This window comes from Apus apus, chromosome 2 (genome assembly GCF_020740795.1).
Source record: "Apus apus isolate bApuApu2 chromosome 2, bApuApu2.pri.cur, whole genome shotgun sequence".
NCBI lineage: Eukaryota > Metazoa > Chordata > Aves > Apodiformes > Apodidae > Apus > Apus apus.
In genome coordinates, this window is record NC_067283.1 from 103,640,049 (window position 1) to 103,659,788 (window position 19,740).

Sequence of the window (19,740 nt, forward strand, 5' to 3'; positions counted from 1 at the left end):
AGAACAAACTGGAATCTTCCACCTGGTAGTACCTAGCAGAAAGTTACAGATCACTAGAACCCTATGCAAGGCAAGTAATTCAGGGAGAGAAGATAACACTCAACTGGGGACCAAAGATTGTTTGGAGTAGGTCCCCAAATTAATACTAGGAATATTTCAGCTCTCATCTACATCCCAAAAAACCGTATGTGAACCACATGCCTGCCAAACACATTACAGATTCAGTCTTTGAAAATATTAACTGAAAAATTACGAAGAATTCATACCAATAATGCTGTCCTTCCACAGGATAGCTTAGTTTACAACTCAATCAATCCTCCATTTTCTCAAGAATTATATGAAGAAAATGAAAATCATTATACACATAAAATGCTACCTATATACTGAACCCATCCTGTCTAATGGTATCAATCTCAGACATAAAACGAATCAGCAGAGCAAAATCTACTACATACAGACTATCTGAAGAGATTCTGATGGGTAGAATAGCTTTTTCTTTGTAACCATTTCTTAAAACCTTTTTCTTTTGCAGGGAACTGTATATTTTATGACTTCATCAACACGTGATTAATGACAGGTGGTTCAACATTCATTTTTAAAAATCAATTACACTGGTCACTGTCTCAGATAAACCATCACTGTTTAAAAAAGATCTATTTTTGCTGCCAAATTCTTGCACGGACAAGGGATGTTCTGAGTAAAGAAACAGATCCAAGTTGAAACTATCCAAGTAGAAAGAAAATTTATTTTAATCCCTAATAAATCCCCTAATCTACCCAGAGCTAACTAACACTTAAGTCTATCACAAAGGAGTGGAGAACAGAAAGCAGTGGCTCAAACATTTTTCCAGCAGCTGACAGTCAACAGAAAAAACATTTAATTTTCTATCATTTCCAAATAATTTGTAGGATTTTTTTCCCCTGGACATTTGCGGTGTATTATTAGATTATTGCCACTAACATGAAAATTAAACCATTGTATTAACTACATAGGAAAAAAGATCCCTTGCTAGGACACAAAAATGCTTTTTTGATATAGGTAATAATACTGAAGCTACGACCACATCACTCCCACAAACAGAATTTACCTGAAAAACAGAGTAACCTTGAGACATTTAAACTTCCCTCTCTAGATACCCTCCTCCAATCTGAGTCCTATCAAAACACCTTGAAATCTTTGTAGGAATTAAGTTACACACAGTTTCAGGAGTTGGGATTACTTTACAATCAATTCACTAATATTCTAAGTTCAACAAACATTCACTCTGTCAGAATTTAATGTCAACACTTGTCTTATTGAAAAGTTCAACCATATTTTTCTGAACCCCAAACTACATGACCATAGCACGCTCTGTTTTATCCAGTATCAGGGCAGGTAGACTGAAGAATGAAAAGAAAAACAATCTGAATATATGCACCAGAATGGAAGAAACTGAAGATTCAAGAGAATGGAAGGAGGAACCTCCAAAAGCATGGAAAGCAGAGCTGGAAGAGGAACTCTTAAAATCAACCATGTTAAGCAACTGTAAAGAAACCCTGCCATTTACTTAAGTAACATGCCTGTTCAGAGTGTATTTACAATAATGACCATTTTTAGACCGTACAAGATGCACTGAAAGCTTTGTATGTAACTTACTCTTACATCTGCCTGGCAATTATATAACTACATTAGGGCTACATTACAGTTGCAAGAGATAATTTGATTCTTCCTACATTTTGCTTTTTCGCATTTTTGAGGATTTTTCATAGCTTTAAAGCTTTTTTTTAAGTAACAAAAAATTGCTTTACATCAGCTCTAAAATGTGTTGTAATGTCTTACAGAAGAAAGCAGTTACGGTACTAATGTGCACAGACCTGCATGTATTTGCTGAAGAAGCAGTTTTCCTCTTCAGTTAAAACTATCATCATGAGACATCCTGAATTACACCACAAAGAAACCCACGCCATCTACTATCCTGACCTCTTAACAATTCCAAATTTAGACATGTCGAATGCAGAGTTATAACTGAAAGCTGATTTGCAAAGAATAAAACACCAACTACTAACAGCCTGAATTTGGACCTGTGCAATCAATACCGAATTTTCATCATCAATCCAATACTCTGTATTAGGTTAATGTTGTTTACATTTGAGAAAACCCTAAGGAATCACTCTTCTTAGAATCTGTAGGAATTTAAGCAGTTGGTTTTACCTTGAGTATCTTATATTTTTGAGTTACAGTATTCTTTAGGCACACAGCCTTTTGTTAAAGTAACAATAGTCCTTCTAAACTGGGGCAGAAATAACTCCTGCATTCAAGGAAACTGGTCTAATTAAAAGCAGTGCAGTGGCAGCAAATTCTTAAAAGAGTAATTATTTAAATGTGTGCATGCATTTGTGCATACAAATAGTCCCCATACTCATTCTAACAAAATACTGGGTGCTGTCTCATTGGTTTTGATCTTCCAAATTTCACTTGTAGGTAGTAGCAAGGTACACTGGCATCCAGAACTTCCAGGCATCAGATCTACTGGCACTGTAGAATAGGAACACTATTTCGAAATTTTGCTAAAACAAATGTCAGTTAAAAAAATACTAGAATTTGGGCTGTGATATTTAGGTTTCAGAGTCCTGGTCAGTAAGGATGTTTCTGGTAATTAGAGTCCTCAGTATCAGCTTAGTATTTCCAAGTGCTTTATTCTTTCAGAATATGTACAAAAACTACTGAATAAGAACTATTTCATGTTTCCAACATCTTCTAAAGGCAGGAACTAAGAATTCTCTTCTGTTGTTCTGGAGAAGGGGTATGATTTTTAAATTAAAACTTCCATTCTGGACACTGATACACTGAGAAGAATAGGTTAAACAGTCAGAACTTTCTTACAACCTTTATTCTGTTAGTTCTAGTAAATTCAGATCTCAGTGCTGGCTTGCACATTTTTGAACTCTGCAATTATACTTTGGCACTGCTGGAGGAAACTGCATGATGAGACTGAACTGTGAAGCTAGAGAAAAATAGGACACAGATTTTATTACTCCTCAAATGATGGTGTAGTGTGCACACAAAAACTTGAGATGGGACACAGCAGCGAGAGAATACCGAAGACAGAAGGGAAAAAGGTTAAAGTTGTTGAAACTGACTCTTCAAATTAAAAAGAATAAAATTCAGGTCAAGCTTAAAAGAGTTTTCTTTTAGCTAGCACTTCAACTACAATTTCAAAAAGCATCTAAAATACACTTGGAAACCTCCACCTAGAATGTGAACAGATATGAAGATTAGAGGAAACCCCATGCCAGGCAATTACCAATGCATTGTTAAAGGTTTTGGATAAATATGTTTATTAGCAATTCTGGGCATGTGCTTGGCACCTGTATCTGTGCAAAAAAACCAACTCAACAACAATCCATTTTCTGGTTAAGGTGTGGGGCTTTTTTGGAAGAGAAAGAACTATTGCAGAAAGCGTGTTTGTACCAGTTAACTTCCTTTGCACCTAAACAAGTAAAAAAAAACACTGGGAATACTAAGCAATTTTGAGAGAGAAAGTAAGAGAGAAAGAGAAATTATAAGCATGAAATAAGAGAAGTTGCCTACTCACTTCTTTTTTCTTTCTTCTTGAATTTTCCTTTCTTCTTCCCGTGCTCCTTTTCATCATCAGATACTATGTCTGGAGGCTCGTGCAAGCTGTCATGAGGCGGTGAAGGCTCACCAGTGCGGTACAATCCAGGGAATTTTGTAGGACTGATTTCTTCAGAGCTGGGAGTACGAGCAAGACCCCCACTGTGTTCTACCCGACGGTGTTCACTGGGGCTGCTAGTGGGAGGCAGGAAGCACTCGGTCATTCTGATTCCCTGATATCAAAGTGAAATCTTCTGCTACCTGTCCATCACACCTGCAGCAGGGAAAAGAAAAAGAAATCCCACACAACCTTAAGCAATGGGTTTCAGAACACCTTGTTTGGAGCTCTCTCCTGAAAACACAAACAGCAATACCTTCTACAATGAATGTTCCAACTTATGTCAAGACACAGTAATATATCAGGTCCTAAGCTCACTGTTTGCAAAATCTGTCCATTAACTCATAAGCCATATTAACATAATGAGAGCTGTTATTTTAGCCATGCCTACTTTCTAATATATGTAACATTATATATTATGTACCTGAATATTTTAACATTTGAAATAATTCTTACAAATTTCATAGGCAGCTTCCATACTGATTTGTAATACTATAAAATAGTTAGCTAACATTAAAGTTTTGACAGAAAATATAGATTTGTCTAGAAGCTCAGAGTATTTGTCAGGACTGTACCTAAGGCAAAGATAATTTTCATCTTTCCCAAGCATATTTTATAGATGTAAATAAGAACTTGCCTAGCCTGTTGAAGTAAGGGGAAAAAAAAACAACCCAGAGCTAAAGCAAATCCAGCTTCTAATTATGCTAATGCAAATTAAAGAAGGTAGAAAGTTTTTCTGGAGTACAACAATAACTTCACATTTGAAGAGGCTATATCAGGTCATCAGCACACAGGTGCTGGTATGTTTTTTGCTTTAGAGCTATAGCCAAGCAAAAGTCAATATAAAAACTGCTGAAGGAAGACAATACATAAATTCTCAGCAGTGGAACTTGTAAGCAGAAACTTCTTCCTAGCACAGATAGATTTCAGAGATAGACTCTCTGGGACATTACACCTCTGGAGTCCACTTTGCTGAATATGGCTCTTTGAGTCTAAATGGTCACCCTCAGATATGAGTCCTTCTTTCAATGGAAGAAAGCAAAAGAGAAATGGAGCAAACCCTAGAAAAATAAAAAACTATTTTCCACACCCACTGGCATACTTGGATGACAGGTCAAGTCATGGTTACACGCTAACTTTAATCCAACTTTAACCTGTGCTGCTGTTGCTGCTGAAAGGAAACTAATCTATTTGAAGACAAACAAAAGAAAGATTTTTTTAAAGCTACATTAGTTCCACAGCCTGGCTCTCTATGCAGGGCAAGCACAAGGAAGGGTGAGAGCTGAGGGAAGGTGCTCTGCACTGCAAACTTTAAGTGATTTAGGTGGCTCTGTAGCAATGGCCTCAAAAAAACAGAATTAAAACATGTTATAAGATTACACAAAAAAAACATATTATAACTTTTTCCATTAATATTTTAGCTATGATGAGAGTATATCCAGATATAATAGCTGTGGCTTCTGCACAATATTTTATAAGATCTCGTTCAGAGAATTAAACTATATATACTTGCTAAGCAGGAACTCCTGATACAGGGATCAGCACTGGGCCCAGTCATATTCAGTGTCTTTACGGACAACCTGGATGAGGGGATCGAGTCTACCCTTAGTAAATTCACAGATGATGCCACGTTCGGGTGGAGTGTCCATCTGCTGGAGGGTAGGAAGATGCTGCAGAGGGATCTGGACAGACTGGATTGACTGACCAAGGCCAATGGTATGAGGTTCAACAAGACAAAGTGCCAGGTCCCACACTTTGGCCACAACAACCCCAGGCAGCGCTACAGGCTGGGGGAAGAGTGGCTGGAGAGTGGCCCAGCAGAGAGACACCTGGGAGTACTGGTTGACAACTGATTGAACACAAGCCAGCAGTGTGCCCAGGTGGCTCGGAAGGCCAATGGCATCCTGGTTTGTATCAGAAATAGTGTGGAGTAGGGATGTGATTCTTCCCCTCTACGTAGCACCGGTGAGGCCTCACCTCGAGTACTGTGTGCAGTTCTGAGCCCCTCAATTCAAGAAGGATATTGAGGTGCCGGAGCAAGTCCAGAGGAGAATAAAAAGGTCAGTGAAAGGACTAGAGGGCAAGTCTTATAGGGATAGGCTGAGGGAGTTGGGGTTGTTTAGCATGGAGGAGACTCAGGGGGGACCTTATCACTCTCTACAACTACCTGAAGGGAGGCTGCAGTCAGGTGGGGGCTGGGCTCTTCTCCCAGGCAACCAGCAACAGGACAACAGGGCACGGCCTGAACCTGGATGTGGTTGTGTTAGGTCATAGGTTGGACTTGATGATTTTTCAGCCTCAATAATTCTGTGATTCTGTGATCATATGAACCAGACTTAACTTCATTTGCAAAAGCAGATAGCCTCTTTTAAAGAGAACAGCACTAACATGAGGCAAAGCCATTTTATTTTTTTTTTGTCATACCTGTTGTGTTTTGTTATATTTTTTACATTTATACCAAACACTCCACTGCTATGCTAATTTGATACTGTGTTTAAACAAGTAAATGGCATGCTCAAGCAAGACATTTTAGGAGAAATGTACAGGTATCTAAAGCTTCAGACTTGTGATACCAAAAAAGGTCAAAGTTTTCAATTAGACAGATATTCTCAATATTTAATGACACAGACTGGCAATACTATTGCATCTCATGCAAGTATTAGAATGATCTGCAAAATTCCTGCAGAGCATGTTTGTATTTCATTCAGCAAACACTCCCCTCCACCCAAAACCAGAACCTGAAACACTCCACCAAAAGCTACTCAACAATAGATAGTATTTCAACAGTAAGTCTTGGGATGAAATTAGAAATATTATATATATATATTTCTTTTAAACAGACAGGACAGGCCACATCTACAAAGCAGTCCATGTCTAGAGTGGGAAAGGTGGACATGTGCACAGAGGGAAAGAACAATGTCATTGCAAAGGCACACGAACACCACTCTTGAAAATGAGGATGCACGTGCTTTGCCTCTGGAATCCAGCAAAGCTCCCAGGATGAAGCCAGACTTTGCCCATACATTCCCAGTGTTACTCAGCTCCTGGGGTCCTACTTACAGATTGGCAAAATACAGAAAAAACATAATATGGAATTGTTTTTTTGCCAGGTTAGTAATTATAAACCTGTCCAGCTAAGTGGATTTTGGGGAGGGTTAGAATTTTTTATTTTTTTTTTTTAACTCAAGCTTCAGTTGTCTATGTGCAGAACACAGAGAAAACTTAATGTATATATGAAACAAAGCATCTCACTACAGGAGATCACTCACAAGAGTGCTTATGTAAATTAACAGCTACTCACATCAGAATTTGAATATTGCACAGTAAGACAGAACTATGAGGAGAAACAAAATGTTAATGAGTTCTTTTAATACTGTTCATTCTTTATTCTGGCTAAAGCAGAGAGACTGACTGAAAATAAAGACAATGGTGCATATTTGTAGCTCAAACAAATTGAGACTGCACTTGTACTTCATATTTTCTGTTTTACAGCTTTGAGAAAGCATTACCTTCCTATATAATCAATTTCTTAGACCTTTAAAGAAGGGAGAAATGCCTCTGTCCTCAAATTATATTGAGACTTATCAGCAGAATTAGAGCCTTTAGGCTCTACCACAAAAAGCTCTTCCACTTTTACTAATGGATGCTGATGTATTATTGCCATATAAACCTGCACCTTTCCTCTGGCTTTTACAAACTTTTGCTGACAACAATAAATGGTGAGACTGAAAAAAATAATGAATCCTCTCAGTGTTTTGAGAAGAAACGTTTCTAACAGACCAATTCTTCTGCCAACCTTTCCCTCTCAAACTGGACCCCTTCTTCCCAATCTGTTGCTGCTTCAGTTCTGCCTCTCCTCTGCAGCAGGCTCCTTGCTTCAAAATCCTCTTCACCTATGCAGTTCTCAGGAGATTTAACAGCTCTCTGCTGACATGCAGGGAAGGTCATACTACTCTCTCCACTAACACACACCCCCAATTCCAGTAGTTTGCTCACCCAAGACCCCTTTGTGACATGATTCCATTTGCTCCAACCGGCTTCTGATGCTGAGCTGGCTGGTGGAAGAGCTCAACAAGCACTAGAGATGGAAAAGCAGAGGAGTGACAGAACCATGATGAAAGGAGTGCAACCTGCCTCACTGTTTTGTGATACTGCATGCACAGCTTCATCTCCCCAGATTTCACTTCACTCTTAGTATTTTCCCCGTAACTTCAAGCTTTGATTTCTTTACCACCCAGTGCCGGTACTCCCACAGTTTAGTCCTGACTGACTGCTCTCTTTCACCCTCAGTGTATCACACAAACATGTTTTTCATCTGCTTTGGTCTCTGTGAGCCAAGCTCATTCTCCTACTTTTCTCTCCCTTGGTGCTTTATTCAGCTGGTTCAGATCCTCCTGCTGCACACCACTTCTTTGCAGATAAAGTTCTCCCTCTTCTTCCTCTGTCTGGTTAGTTATCAGTTCCCATTTCTACCTGGCTGATCTTCTCTATTACTGTCTTTTGTTTACTCATTATTATCTACCTTATCTTCTCAGCTTGTCCACATTTCTCCCACTGGCTCTCAGTTTCTCATTAGTATCACAAGTAGTAATTTTCTTCCTTACTTCCCTCCCTACCACAGGCTCTCTGACTCCCACCAGTTCTCATTCAACATTTGATTCTTCTTCCACAGGATCCACAAACGCTACTGCATGAGAGCACTGGAGAGCTTCTCACAGTTCAAACTCCTCCACAGACCTAGATACTCTTTTCAGTACTCCCAAAATCCAGTTTCCTGAACATAGTCAAACATGGAGTCAAACCTTCAGAATAACTGAGTGTCACAACCAAACAGACTTCACTCAATATGTGTGGAATTGTGACCTTTGCTCTATTCTCCAAGGAATAACTACATTAAAAGAGACTTTAAGCATGGAAAGCAGAAGGTTGTCCTTAACACAAAAACTCCTAGCCATCACATCAGTACCGTCTTTCAAGACCATCATACACCAAGCACAGGAATGTGGGCTGGGGAGAGGAAGCAAGATGCCTGCATAGTTAAATTATGTGTTTTTCCTAGCTTCATTTTTGAAAAAAACTGAACTCTTCCCTAAAAAATTCAACCTGAGCTATGTATCTAGTAAATAAAAATTAATATTAAACAGCTGAGGTTTGAAAAAAAAAACATACCAAAACCAACAAAACAGAAGACTGAAGACAGAGAGACATGACAGCCAACTTTAATAGATTTCACTTATTACAGTGTGTCATCTAAGTCAGGATGAACACATTAAAGAGAGGCACAGTCTGGAAGACCAAACTCACAGCTCTTTCATTCAGTACAGAAGGCTCCATTATTTCTGTTTTGCACTGAGTCTGTATTATGACTTTGTGCTTTGTAACCAATTGCAACAGCAGAAGCAAAGCAGAGCAGATGATTGCGTGCACAGCTGTTGTTTTGTAAAGCCGTTGGGTGGAATGAAGGACACAGGGAATTTTTCTGCAACCAGTGTTATGCAAGACCACATCTGAAGCATGGTGGGTGTCCCCAGCTCATACCATTTTGCCACAAACAGACACACTCTGAAAATCTGGGTGTTACACTGGAAACAGTCCCAAGAAGTTAGCAATCAAAGGACGGAGGCAGAGTGGGAACACTCACTCAGGTACGAGAGCCTGCTCTATCATAACACAAAAGCAAGACGTGGAACACAACAGTGCTTCATCATTGTAGGCCTTCAGTCCAAAAGATCTGGACATTTGTGAAGAAATTGATGTTACTTAAATAAATGAGGCACACCACTTTTGGACAAAAATTATCCTATTAACAAGCACACCTCCATTTTGGACAGTAATAAACCACAAAAGGAAAGAATAAAAACTATCACTTGGGGGCCTAACATATCAAAGCACTTCAGAAACTGAGCGGGACTCAAATGCGTAACTGGTAAGGTGGCTGAAAGGGATGACTGCGAGATGAGGAGATGGAGTAAGAAATAAGTTATTTACCAAGACTATACAATGTTTGAGACACAACTAAGTTCTCTATCTTGCTTAGACTACCACAAAGTGTGGGAGGCCATTAAAACCATGGGCCTTCCAAGAGTGGAAAATATTGTTAAGTATGCCTTAAATCAATCATCTTGTAACTACTGATGGTTGTCAGCTACAACAACGGCAAAGAACGAAGTTTTTACTAGCTTAAAGCTAATAAATAATTTATGTCTCACTCAAATTGTTCTGAGGTTTTATTACTGCAATAAAACGTAATAGCTTCAGCTGTGTTTTGAAATAAAAAGATGCATCTTTTACAATGTACTGAAAAGCTTAATACAAAACACTGCTTTCACTCACTTAGACTGAAACGTTGCCATGCAGTCAAATCAACAAAATGACATCAGAGGCCATCTATTTTATTTAACAAGCAGTACCCAGGTATATAAACAGTGCCCTTTCCTTTCTTGACTAAGGCAATGTGGCCATGAAAGAAAAAAGAAAAGTGAAGTGCTTAATGTAGACAGGTAAAGCGAGTTTAAAATTTCACAAGTCACAAGTAATCACATAAACACAGCATTAACTCACTCCCTTATGAGTCATGTACTCTTCATAACTGGCAAGAATTAAAGCCTCAAGAAAGGCCTCCACAATTATTATTTTTTTTTTAATAAAGAGAATAAAATACTAATTGCTTATCAGCATTCAGCTCCTAAAACTAAGATTACTTTACAGAATCACAGAATATCAGGGGTTGGAAGGGACCTCCGAAGATCACAAAGTCCAACTCCCCTGTCAGAGCAGGACCAAAAAAAACTAGGACAGATCACTCAGAAAGGCATCCAGATAGGTCTTGAAAGTCTCCAGAGAAGGAGACTCCACAACCTCTCTGGGGAGCCTCTTCCAGTGCTCAAGATATGTGGATATGATACAGGATATGTGATGCTATAAGAATGCTAGAAAATTTACTTTGAAGGAGACTGTGCAATCATACAACTCAAGTCTCATAGGAGCAAGCTATACATTTTTAAAAAGCACCAGAAACAGATCAGCTCTAAAAGTAACATAAACAGGTTTCTGTGTTCTCTCTTTACCTGGAAGCAGATAAAGTCTGCTGCAATTACAGTAGCATCCAAAGTATTTCAAGTTCTGCTCTGAGAGCCCATGCCAGCACAGAAGTACTGATATACAAATACACAAAACTACTTAGCTCTCAGCAATCAGCGAGCTATAGACCACACTCATATTTAAGTGGACTGTTCAGAGGAGCCAGCTCACATTCAAAATATGTAGCAGTATCCAGGTTATTCCCTAATTATTTAGTGTATTCCAGCTTTTCATTAATCCATTCAGTAGATAGTCAACCTTAAAATAATTAATACCCTAGACTCTTTAGAAATACCAGAAACAAGGTTTCTGATCACATTATAATCAAGTCTCATAATCACATAAAGCAAGAATCTCCAGATGTGTGGTAGCATACGCTTTTCAGTTTAGTTCACTTCAGGGAAAACAGTATCACAGCCTCTAGTCTACAAGTTTTGTAGAACTTCATCAGGATACAATTCACAGGTGTCCAATAGATGTCTTAGGGAAAACAAAACTCAGATTCCCTGGGGAGAGTTAAGTGCTTTGCTCCAGAGACAGCACACCTGAAAAGAGACCAACCATAACTGAAAAGGAAAAGCCCCTGTCCTACCACTCTGCCTCCTGCACCGGTTATGCTGCCACGCTGCCTGTACTGCCCTTACATCATACTTCCCCGGTGGGGGACACGCTGTGTCAGTTTACATCTCCATCTGTTCCAGAGCAAGCTAAAGCAGGTAGTGTAACAGAAAAGCCTAGGCATGACTCTTTGTTACAGGGTACCAACCAAAGCTGTACATAGAGGTTATGCAAACTGTGCCACATGTGGCTCCTATGCTTGTTCCCATCCTTCAGGGCTATCTCGGCAAACCTTTCCACGTCTTTCCCCAGGTGAATCAACTGCCACAGATGCAGTTTCAAGGTAGTGCATTACATTGTGGTCACAACCAGATATGTAAGAGGCATTCCTGGAAATAACTGGCCATCTAACAACTGGAAAGACTGCTGTTTAATTGTTTTAATCGTTTCTGAAGTAATAAGCACAAGCTCTGGGACTCAGCATCATGAGGCAGACGGGCACTGTTACCAGGCTCGACTTCTGGCAGGTGTATCTTGACTAATCAGCAACCTGTATCGCAACTCCTGCTGCCCACTCTGAGAGTTATTTCCCATTCTTCAAAATTCTTGGGAAAGTGCTGACCCACTGTTTGGCATTCTCTAGCCTGACTGCCTGTGAATCCTACTCCTGGTTCACAAGGTCTTGTCGCCACAAAGTAACACAAATCCTCCCCTAATCATATTGCAGCCCAGGAGACTCATTTCCCATTCTTTGGCCTAGTCCCACTGCTTCTGAGACTCAAGTCTCTCTCCATTATTTCTTTTATTCCCCTCTCCTGCAGTCCAGTTCCTCCATTGTCAGGACTGTAACTCTTCTGTCACAACCTCCTTCTCACCATGCAAGTGCTCAGCACCTAGACATGTATAACTTCAGTTTCATCATTCCTCTTCTCCACACCCACTGCCTTATCTAATCTCTTCTTTTGGCTGCTGTTTCCCAGGTTTTCCCTTGCCATGCTTCATTTCTCTCACATTCAATTCTAATTAAGGCTTATGAAAAATACAGTCCACTCATAAGCAAAGAAAGTTGGGAGGTCATCTGCAGCTAAATTTAGGTTCCCCTGTAAAATACAAATAGCATTAAAGAGGTTTGCCTGATTAACAAAATACTTTTAATTACAGTAAAGTGATTATTTTTATTTGTTTTGTTATAGAATGGTTTGGGCTGGAAGGGACCTTAAAGACAATCTATTTTCTTTCCTGCTAGTTTAATTATCAGAAATAGTTTAAAAGAATTTGGTTGTTGGGTTTTGTTTAAATCATTAAATTCCAGCCTAAGAAAACCAACCAAGCAATTTTCAGCCCAAATAAAAGTGTGGAAACTTCTGACAGGGCTTAACTGTTGAAAGCGGAACTGAACAATACAAACTGTTGTGCAAATGTATCAAACCCTCCTAAACCTCTGAAAAACAAAACATTGTACAACATATACAATACCTATTATTGCTTATATTTGCCTTAGAATTACTCCTGGTGTAATAACCTCAGTCTCTTTTCTCCCATTCACCTCTCCAAATTCCCACTTGTGCCAGCACTAATGCTTATAAAACAGAACTCAAAGTTTGACCTTTTAGCACTTCACAGAGGAAGGGAGGAAAATGCAATAAAAGGTGTGCAGTTTACTTTTTTAATAATTGCTATAAACATAGCATCACCTCAAGTTTTGTTTGCCCTCAGGACAGTACCCAAGTTTTATACAATTCATGTTTTCTGCAGCAAGTCATACAGCAACTGATGACCTAGTGAAGTAAGGCCAATTTTTATAGTTTTGGCTGGGTTTACTTAGTGACAAATTTCCCTTATCAGAGATTTCAACTACAGCATCGTTCAGTCACCCTCCAGTACCTGAACTCAGCCAACTTGCGACCAACTGTCTCAGCTGTCTACTTAGTGAAGTCAGTTAAAAAAAAACACAAGCCACCCCAAAATCTTGACCAGTTTGGCTGAATACACTACAAATGCTTTTAAAAAAGAAGTGCTTATCATGAGAGTTAAAAAAAAAAAAACAACACAAAAATTAAGCAGAAAATAAAGCTGATGGATTTAATATGGAGATTTAAGTGTTTCTGCTATTCGTTCAAGAGCATCTAGAGACTAATCATGATAGATCACACAACACAGAAAGGCACTGAGTTTTTCAGAGAGACCAGAGCTCTGCACACTCAGTTCCATTACCCAATGAAAAATATCCGAAGCTATATATAGTCTAGCTTTGTGTTTGTTTTGTCTTTTGTTTTTAAGACTGCATTAGCCAGCACATGCTAAAATACTAGACAAGAGTTAACAGCAAGTATTAAAGACACTTTGCTTTGGATCAGACACTGATAACAAAGTTGGGACATGCCTACACACTAGAAACGCTGGCATTTCTGTAACACAAATGATTCACCCGGTAAAAGCAACAGCAGCAGTAGAGATGCAGTAACCCATCATGAGGCTCCTGCAGGGAGGTAGAGTTCAAACTCTATGGAAACCTTGGGAACGTACTCAGTTGACATGTACAGGCAGACAACAATGCTGCTGCCTTATAATTCTTATTCATGCCAGTTACAATAAAACCACAACCGGTATGTTCCCCTTCAGACTTAACTTGCTGCTTTGTCCTTTAAAAGCCACTTGCTATCACCTACTAGCACACCGACTTCAGTCCAGATGAAGCCTAGCTATGCTGTGTCAACTCCATATGCCTGCTTAATATGTAGAAGGAACAATGACAAGCATATGCTGCACAAAGTACTGCATGCCGAATCTTGACATTGAGATACTGTCTTTTAAACTGGATGTAGAAAAATCAATTAGAAGTACAGTGCTTCTTCACTGAATTGGATGAACTGTGATCACTGTTTTATTCATAGAATTTTCAAACAGTATTAATTTCTTCTTAGAGAAGTTACTTCACAACCTTTCAACTGGGAGGTCAGAATAGAGAGTCTAGTTTACCTCAACAAAGGCAAAGAATATTCACTTCTAAGGCTTTAACATTCCCAGAAATGAGCACTTTCTGAAAATATATTAATGACATACAAGTTTTTTAAGTTAAAATTGTGACAATTAAGTTTCTTGTGCTTTACCTTGAATTTTTGCCAAAATGTATTGAACAGATGAAGAGATCTACACATTACAGACTGTCACTTGAACTGACAACTCTCTAAGGGGAAACTAAGAACAGCTTTGCTTGGATCTCTTCATAATGTGATTCATGACCTAGATGATCTGTTTCCATGTATAATTTTTTTTCATGTTTAAAACTTTGCATGTTCCAATGTAACACAGGCAAATAGCATGTTAAAACAGAACTGCAATGTTTGAGATAAAACCTATTCCACTGTAACAACAAAAAGGAAAAGACTTTTATATAGAAAAAAAATCTTTATATAACAGCTTTTCTGATTATTTTTTAGCAATTATTTAATAAGTATGTCTATCTGCTGATTATTCTGCCTTATTATTTGATACCTCTGTCTATCTGCACCTTTGGTTTTGGTTTAACATGTTCTATATATTATCAAGCTAAAATGAGTGAAAGTTAGCCAAAGTAAACACAAAGTCTCCCCTTCTGCCTTCACTGGTTGTTTTATTAGGCTCATATTGGGTAAAATCAACAGGAGATTGGGTTACATGTAAATGTTTTCCCACCTTAACTCTTATGCAAAGGAGTATAATATTTCAGTGCTCCCAGCACAGCAGTTTTTAGCAAAGTTGTACTGTAGATACAGTTTTACCCACCAAAAGATTTTTTTCTGATGTAACTTACTTGATTTGGAGAACTGTTTTGACCCATACCAACAAAATAATAGTTTTACTGATCTATGTTACATCTACAGCTGTGCAGCTTGATAGAACAGATGCCGATGTCTGTCAAGCTCATGTTGTATCTGAAAGAAAATGATCTTCTGTTTTTTTCATTGTTTTATTATTACCATGGTAAGTTTCCACACAAGAACAAGGACTAAATAATCTTATTTTTGTAGACATATCCTCATCAATGCAACTGACAACTCTTCATCAAGACCACATGAAGTATTTAGTCTCACTGCAAATTTCTAAATTTTTAGGTGGTTTTTTTTTCAGCACCATATGTAGAGTTGGGATTAACAAGTTCTGTTTTCACCCCTGCCCCAGATTCACTCAATACCCAAGGGGAAAGTAAATTTAAATATTTATAAGCTCAGTAGATTATTAATTATGATTAACATCACCACCTCCAGGGCTGAGATGTTGCAAAACATCACGCATGCGAACACTGAAAATGTTCACAAACACATTCACGGCAAGGTGTGGCACCATCCAGCTTGGGGCAGCAGCTGGTGCCCATGGCTTCTCCTTGCAGGACTCTGCCTCCACAGCCAGCAGAGACTTCTCCAGAGGCAGCTACAGGGAAGACTGATCAGTTAAGTTACTGATTACTGAAACAGCAGTAGGACCCACAAATTCACAATATTTGTCTTCTAGCCAATTTACATAGCCAAACAGCCTTACAAGAAAACTTCCATGAAACACCAGCTTTCTAGAAAAATGTATTAACATCCTTACATTTTAAAATTAAAATCACATATATTTTCTAAAACCAACTCCAGTTTAGTCCCTAGCAGTTAATACAGAAATTTTTGGCAATCCTATGGCTTCAGAGTATCGTAAAAATACCTTATGAAATACACACTGAATACTCTTTTAAATTAACTTGCCAAACATAATAAAATATGTACCAAATGATAATACAAATAGACACTAAAAATCCGTATGCTTCACAGCTGGTGAAAAAGCTCAGTATCTGATAGCACAGGAGCAAACAAGTTCTCACTGCCATTCCCAGATTTATTGTGTAGCTTAGTCTACACCAGAAAAATCAAGCTGCTTTAAAAGTGTCATTGTCCTCCCCTTGTCCCCAAAAAGGTAATAAAATGTCTCTGTTGATATAAGACATTTTTGAGAGTGGTGAAATCCTTACTCCTAAGTACTAAAAAATACCAAATGTAATTTACCTGTCAAAAATATGCATCTGTTAACTGACTGTTCTAATGATACACACTACCTGCCAAATTCTGCTACATACATTTGAGTACCTTTTACATGTCTTCAAAGTCTGACTGAAAGAGCAAATTAAAAACTTATTTACAAAAGGATTTAAAAAAACTAGCAACCAAAAGAAACCAATGACAATAGAAAAACTGTAAGCCAGTTTTATTCTAAAATAAATAAAACATCCTACAATTTTAGCACACAAAAGGAGTGCTGCAGATAACAACCAATGCAACTTCTTCATTGTTTTCTGGCAGGGTATACAGATTTTGCATATTCCAAGATATGTTTGTGAGAGTCATCACTAGAAAACTAATTCTTCTTCATTATCTTTGCCACAAAACTTGGATTTGAATCTACATCTTAGTATGACAGTCAACCACCCAGACAACAAAGCAAGAACTCCACATATTCATCACTTCCTCTTTCAGCTGGGAAATTGCATTTTGTTTCCTTCAACAATTTCTGAAATCCTTTTCAGAAGATGACTGATGAAAACCCATGATCACCACTGGTTCAAGTCATGTACATTTTGCAAAACTGCAACCCCAAATTTCAGGATTAAAACTTCAGAAGCAAAACCTATGAAAGATTTCTGCACCGACAAGTATGTTGCAAGTGGCCAGCACAAAGAAAACTTACAGAATTTGCAGACATTAAAACATCTAAAGAATAAGAAAAGCTAAAACCACTAGACTAAAATAATCCAAGGAGTTTCTGGGTAAATCTAATAATCAGTTGTTTTTTTGTTTTTCTTCCCAAACTCTTGTATTTTTAGTTCATCCAATCAATTAAAAAAAAATCCCATCAAATATTGAAAAGCTCTTTAGGTAATCTTAAAAGAACAGCATCTCCTTTGAAGTAATCACAATTGAAAATTAAAAGTCAAGGGTGTCAGATGGTACTTTTCTTCAAATCCAATTAAAAAAAAAAAGGTATTTCACGTTTTGTACAGATGAGCACTATGCTTTTATATAGCATTTCATTCACAGTATTAATACGTACGGGAGTTAGATTATTGCAAATATAGTACAATATCTGCCAATTAAATCATCTTACACAAAGTGATATTAAATTAACACACTCAATATTAAGCATGTGGAGGCTGTGTGTTGGACAGAAGAAAACAATAACCAAGAATTAGGGACTTCCATATTAACACAATAGAAAAACACCACTAATACCCTGAAATGAGATAGTTTCATTACTGGTATGTTTAACTTTAAAATTTACACTTAGTATTCAATAAAATTCATGCTAATAAAAATAAGTGAAAAATTATTTTCATTGCAACCTCTGAAAAAAACTCTGCACCTCAACTGGTGATGCTCATACTTAAAAAACACACCTGGACAGACTAGAAATGTTAAAGTAGCAATAAGCCTAATTGCCAGGGTAATTTAAATGTCAATTTTGAAAAAGTTTTTATAGAAAAAAAAATTACAGCTTCTAACTCAGCTGTAATTTCTATTTTCAAAAGCCAGATATGGTTTTAAAGAGAAGCAAAGTTCTTGCAGAATTCTTACTACATTTTTGGTGAAAAAGAGAAGCTGCAGCTTTCATCACTGTGATGGCTCTTTTGCCACAAGGGTCAAGTATTACCATCATACATTGTGTTTTTAAAACCCACGTATCCAGCTCAAGCTCTGGTAATACCAGAGATCTATGTTCACTCCCAACAGTTTGTTTCTGCCAGATGTCTGTGTTCTAGCATAAAAGCTCAGCTACTTGTGATACAAAAGCCCAGTAACTAAAACTATAAAACAGGAAGTAAACCTCATGTGCTGACAGGCTAGACTACAGAAACATGTGACGTGTTCATAATACAGAGGACAAAAATGAAACAAAAATACATTTAATCTATACATATCTATATGAACTGATGTGAGTGAAAAGTTACTCACTGCTGGCAAATGTACAAAACAACCAACGTGAAACTAAATTTATTTTCCTTAAAATAATCTTAACTTTGGTCCAAACTTACATTCTGATTTGGAATGTCAAACCTTATCACCAAGCACTCCTCACTCTTCCTCTACAGCAGCCATTGGTCCCCTTCCCACCTGATGCAAGCAGTCATTACCTGTCCCTTTTCTTCCTCGTGTGCCTGCACAGACCAAAATAGCCAGCCTAAAAAAACTCAGTTCTCTGTGAGCAAGAAGGCAGTGTGGAAAAAATAAATCAGCTCCTACTAGTTGCAAAGCTGCTCCTTCCATTGCACTGAAGAAGAGGGCAGCACCTACTCCCATGAAAAAGTTTATCGTTCAGAAGTTGAAACCTCTGCACAATTAGGCAAGGCCTTCTCCAGCGCTGTGCTTCGTGTTGGGCTGTAGCTGGCCCCAGTCATTAAGCCATTCCTTCCTTTCCTGCAGGAAAGACAGTAGCCCAGATAGAAGCAAGCCAGAGATTGCCTACAAGGTCATAAGGATCGCAGATCCTCTTTTAAATAAATTTTATGGTTGCACTGATTGCTCAAGGTTTATATTTCTACATATCTTCCCAGCACTGGAAACAAATGGACATATGATAAAGTAGTAACAATTAAGGGCACAACAATGAAGTGACTTACATTATGCTCTTCAGTTATATCAGAACTACTGCATTATTTAATTCTGCACATAGAAAACAATACTATATTTAATTTTTTGAAAACTAAACATAACCCCTTCTCTCCTAATCTTTTTTAAACTGGGCTACATACCACATTAATTCACACTATCAAACCACTCGCTATACTTACACATATTCATGCAGTTACTGTTTTAGTAACTGCTGAGCATCATCACCATCATCATTATTATTATCATTATTATTAAATTCCATGTTCAGTAAATAACTAGTTGCTGTTTTTTAGTCAGGATGTTATGCCAAGCTGCTTCTGGAGGAAACTGGGACATGTTCATTATCTGTACTTTTGTTTACTTAGTATTAAAGAAGCTACACTAGAAAAATACCAAACCATGTTCTCTATTTAAATACATCTTATTTACTTAACAAAGGAAATACAATTTGTAGGCGGTGAACTGATAGCTCCTAAACGTTGTGATCTCATGTTTTCAAATTGCTAAATTTCAATCTCCCACACACACACTTGGAATTCATCGATTAGACAAGAAAAAAACCACCTTCTGCTTTTTCAGTGCACAACTAAGAAAAAACAGCACTAAGGATCCCCATTATATTTTCCAAATGTTTTTGTTTAGATATATTTTGCTTAACTTTGGTTTTTTGCCTTCTTAACAAACTACTCCATCCACTGAAGCCACCGTACTTCGTATTTACGTTTTTCACAAATTCTTTCACAAAATTGTCACTGCATCTTACTGATGAAA

The 19,740-nt window shown here is 37.9% G+C and overlaps 1 protein-coding gene across 3 annotated transcripts in view; it reads right to left on the reverse strand.

Annotated features, from left to right (window-relative positions):
- The window catches only part of RALBP1 (ralA binding protein 1), a 34,453-nt gene that overhangs the window by 11,673 nt on the left and 3,040 nt on the right, over positions 1–19,740 (reverse strand). For all 3 annotated transcript variants that reach the window (XM_051610653.1, XM_051610654.1, XM_051610656.1), the window contains exon 2: positions 3,575–3,868. In XM_051610653.1, the coding sequence (XP_051466613.1) occupies positions 3,575–3,818 (244 nt within the window). In that variant the 5' untranslated portion in view covers positions 3,819–3,868. The remainder of the gene's footprint in view (positions 1–3,574; positions 3,869–19,740) is intronic.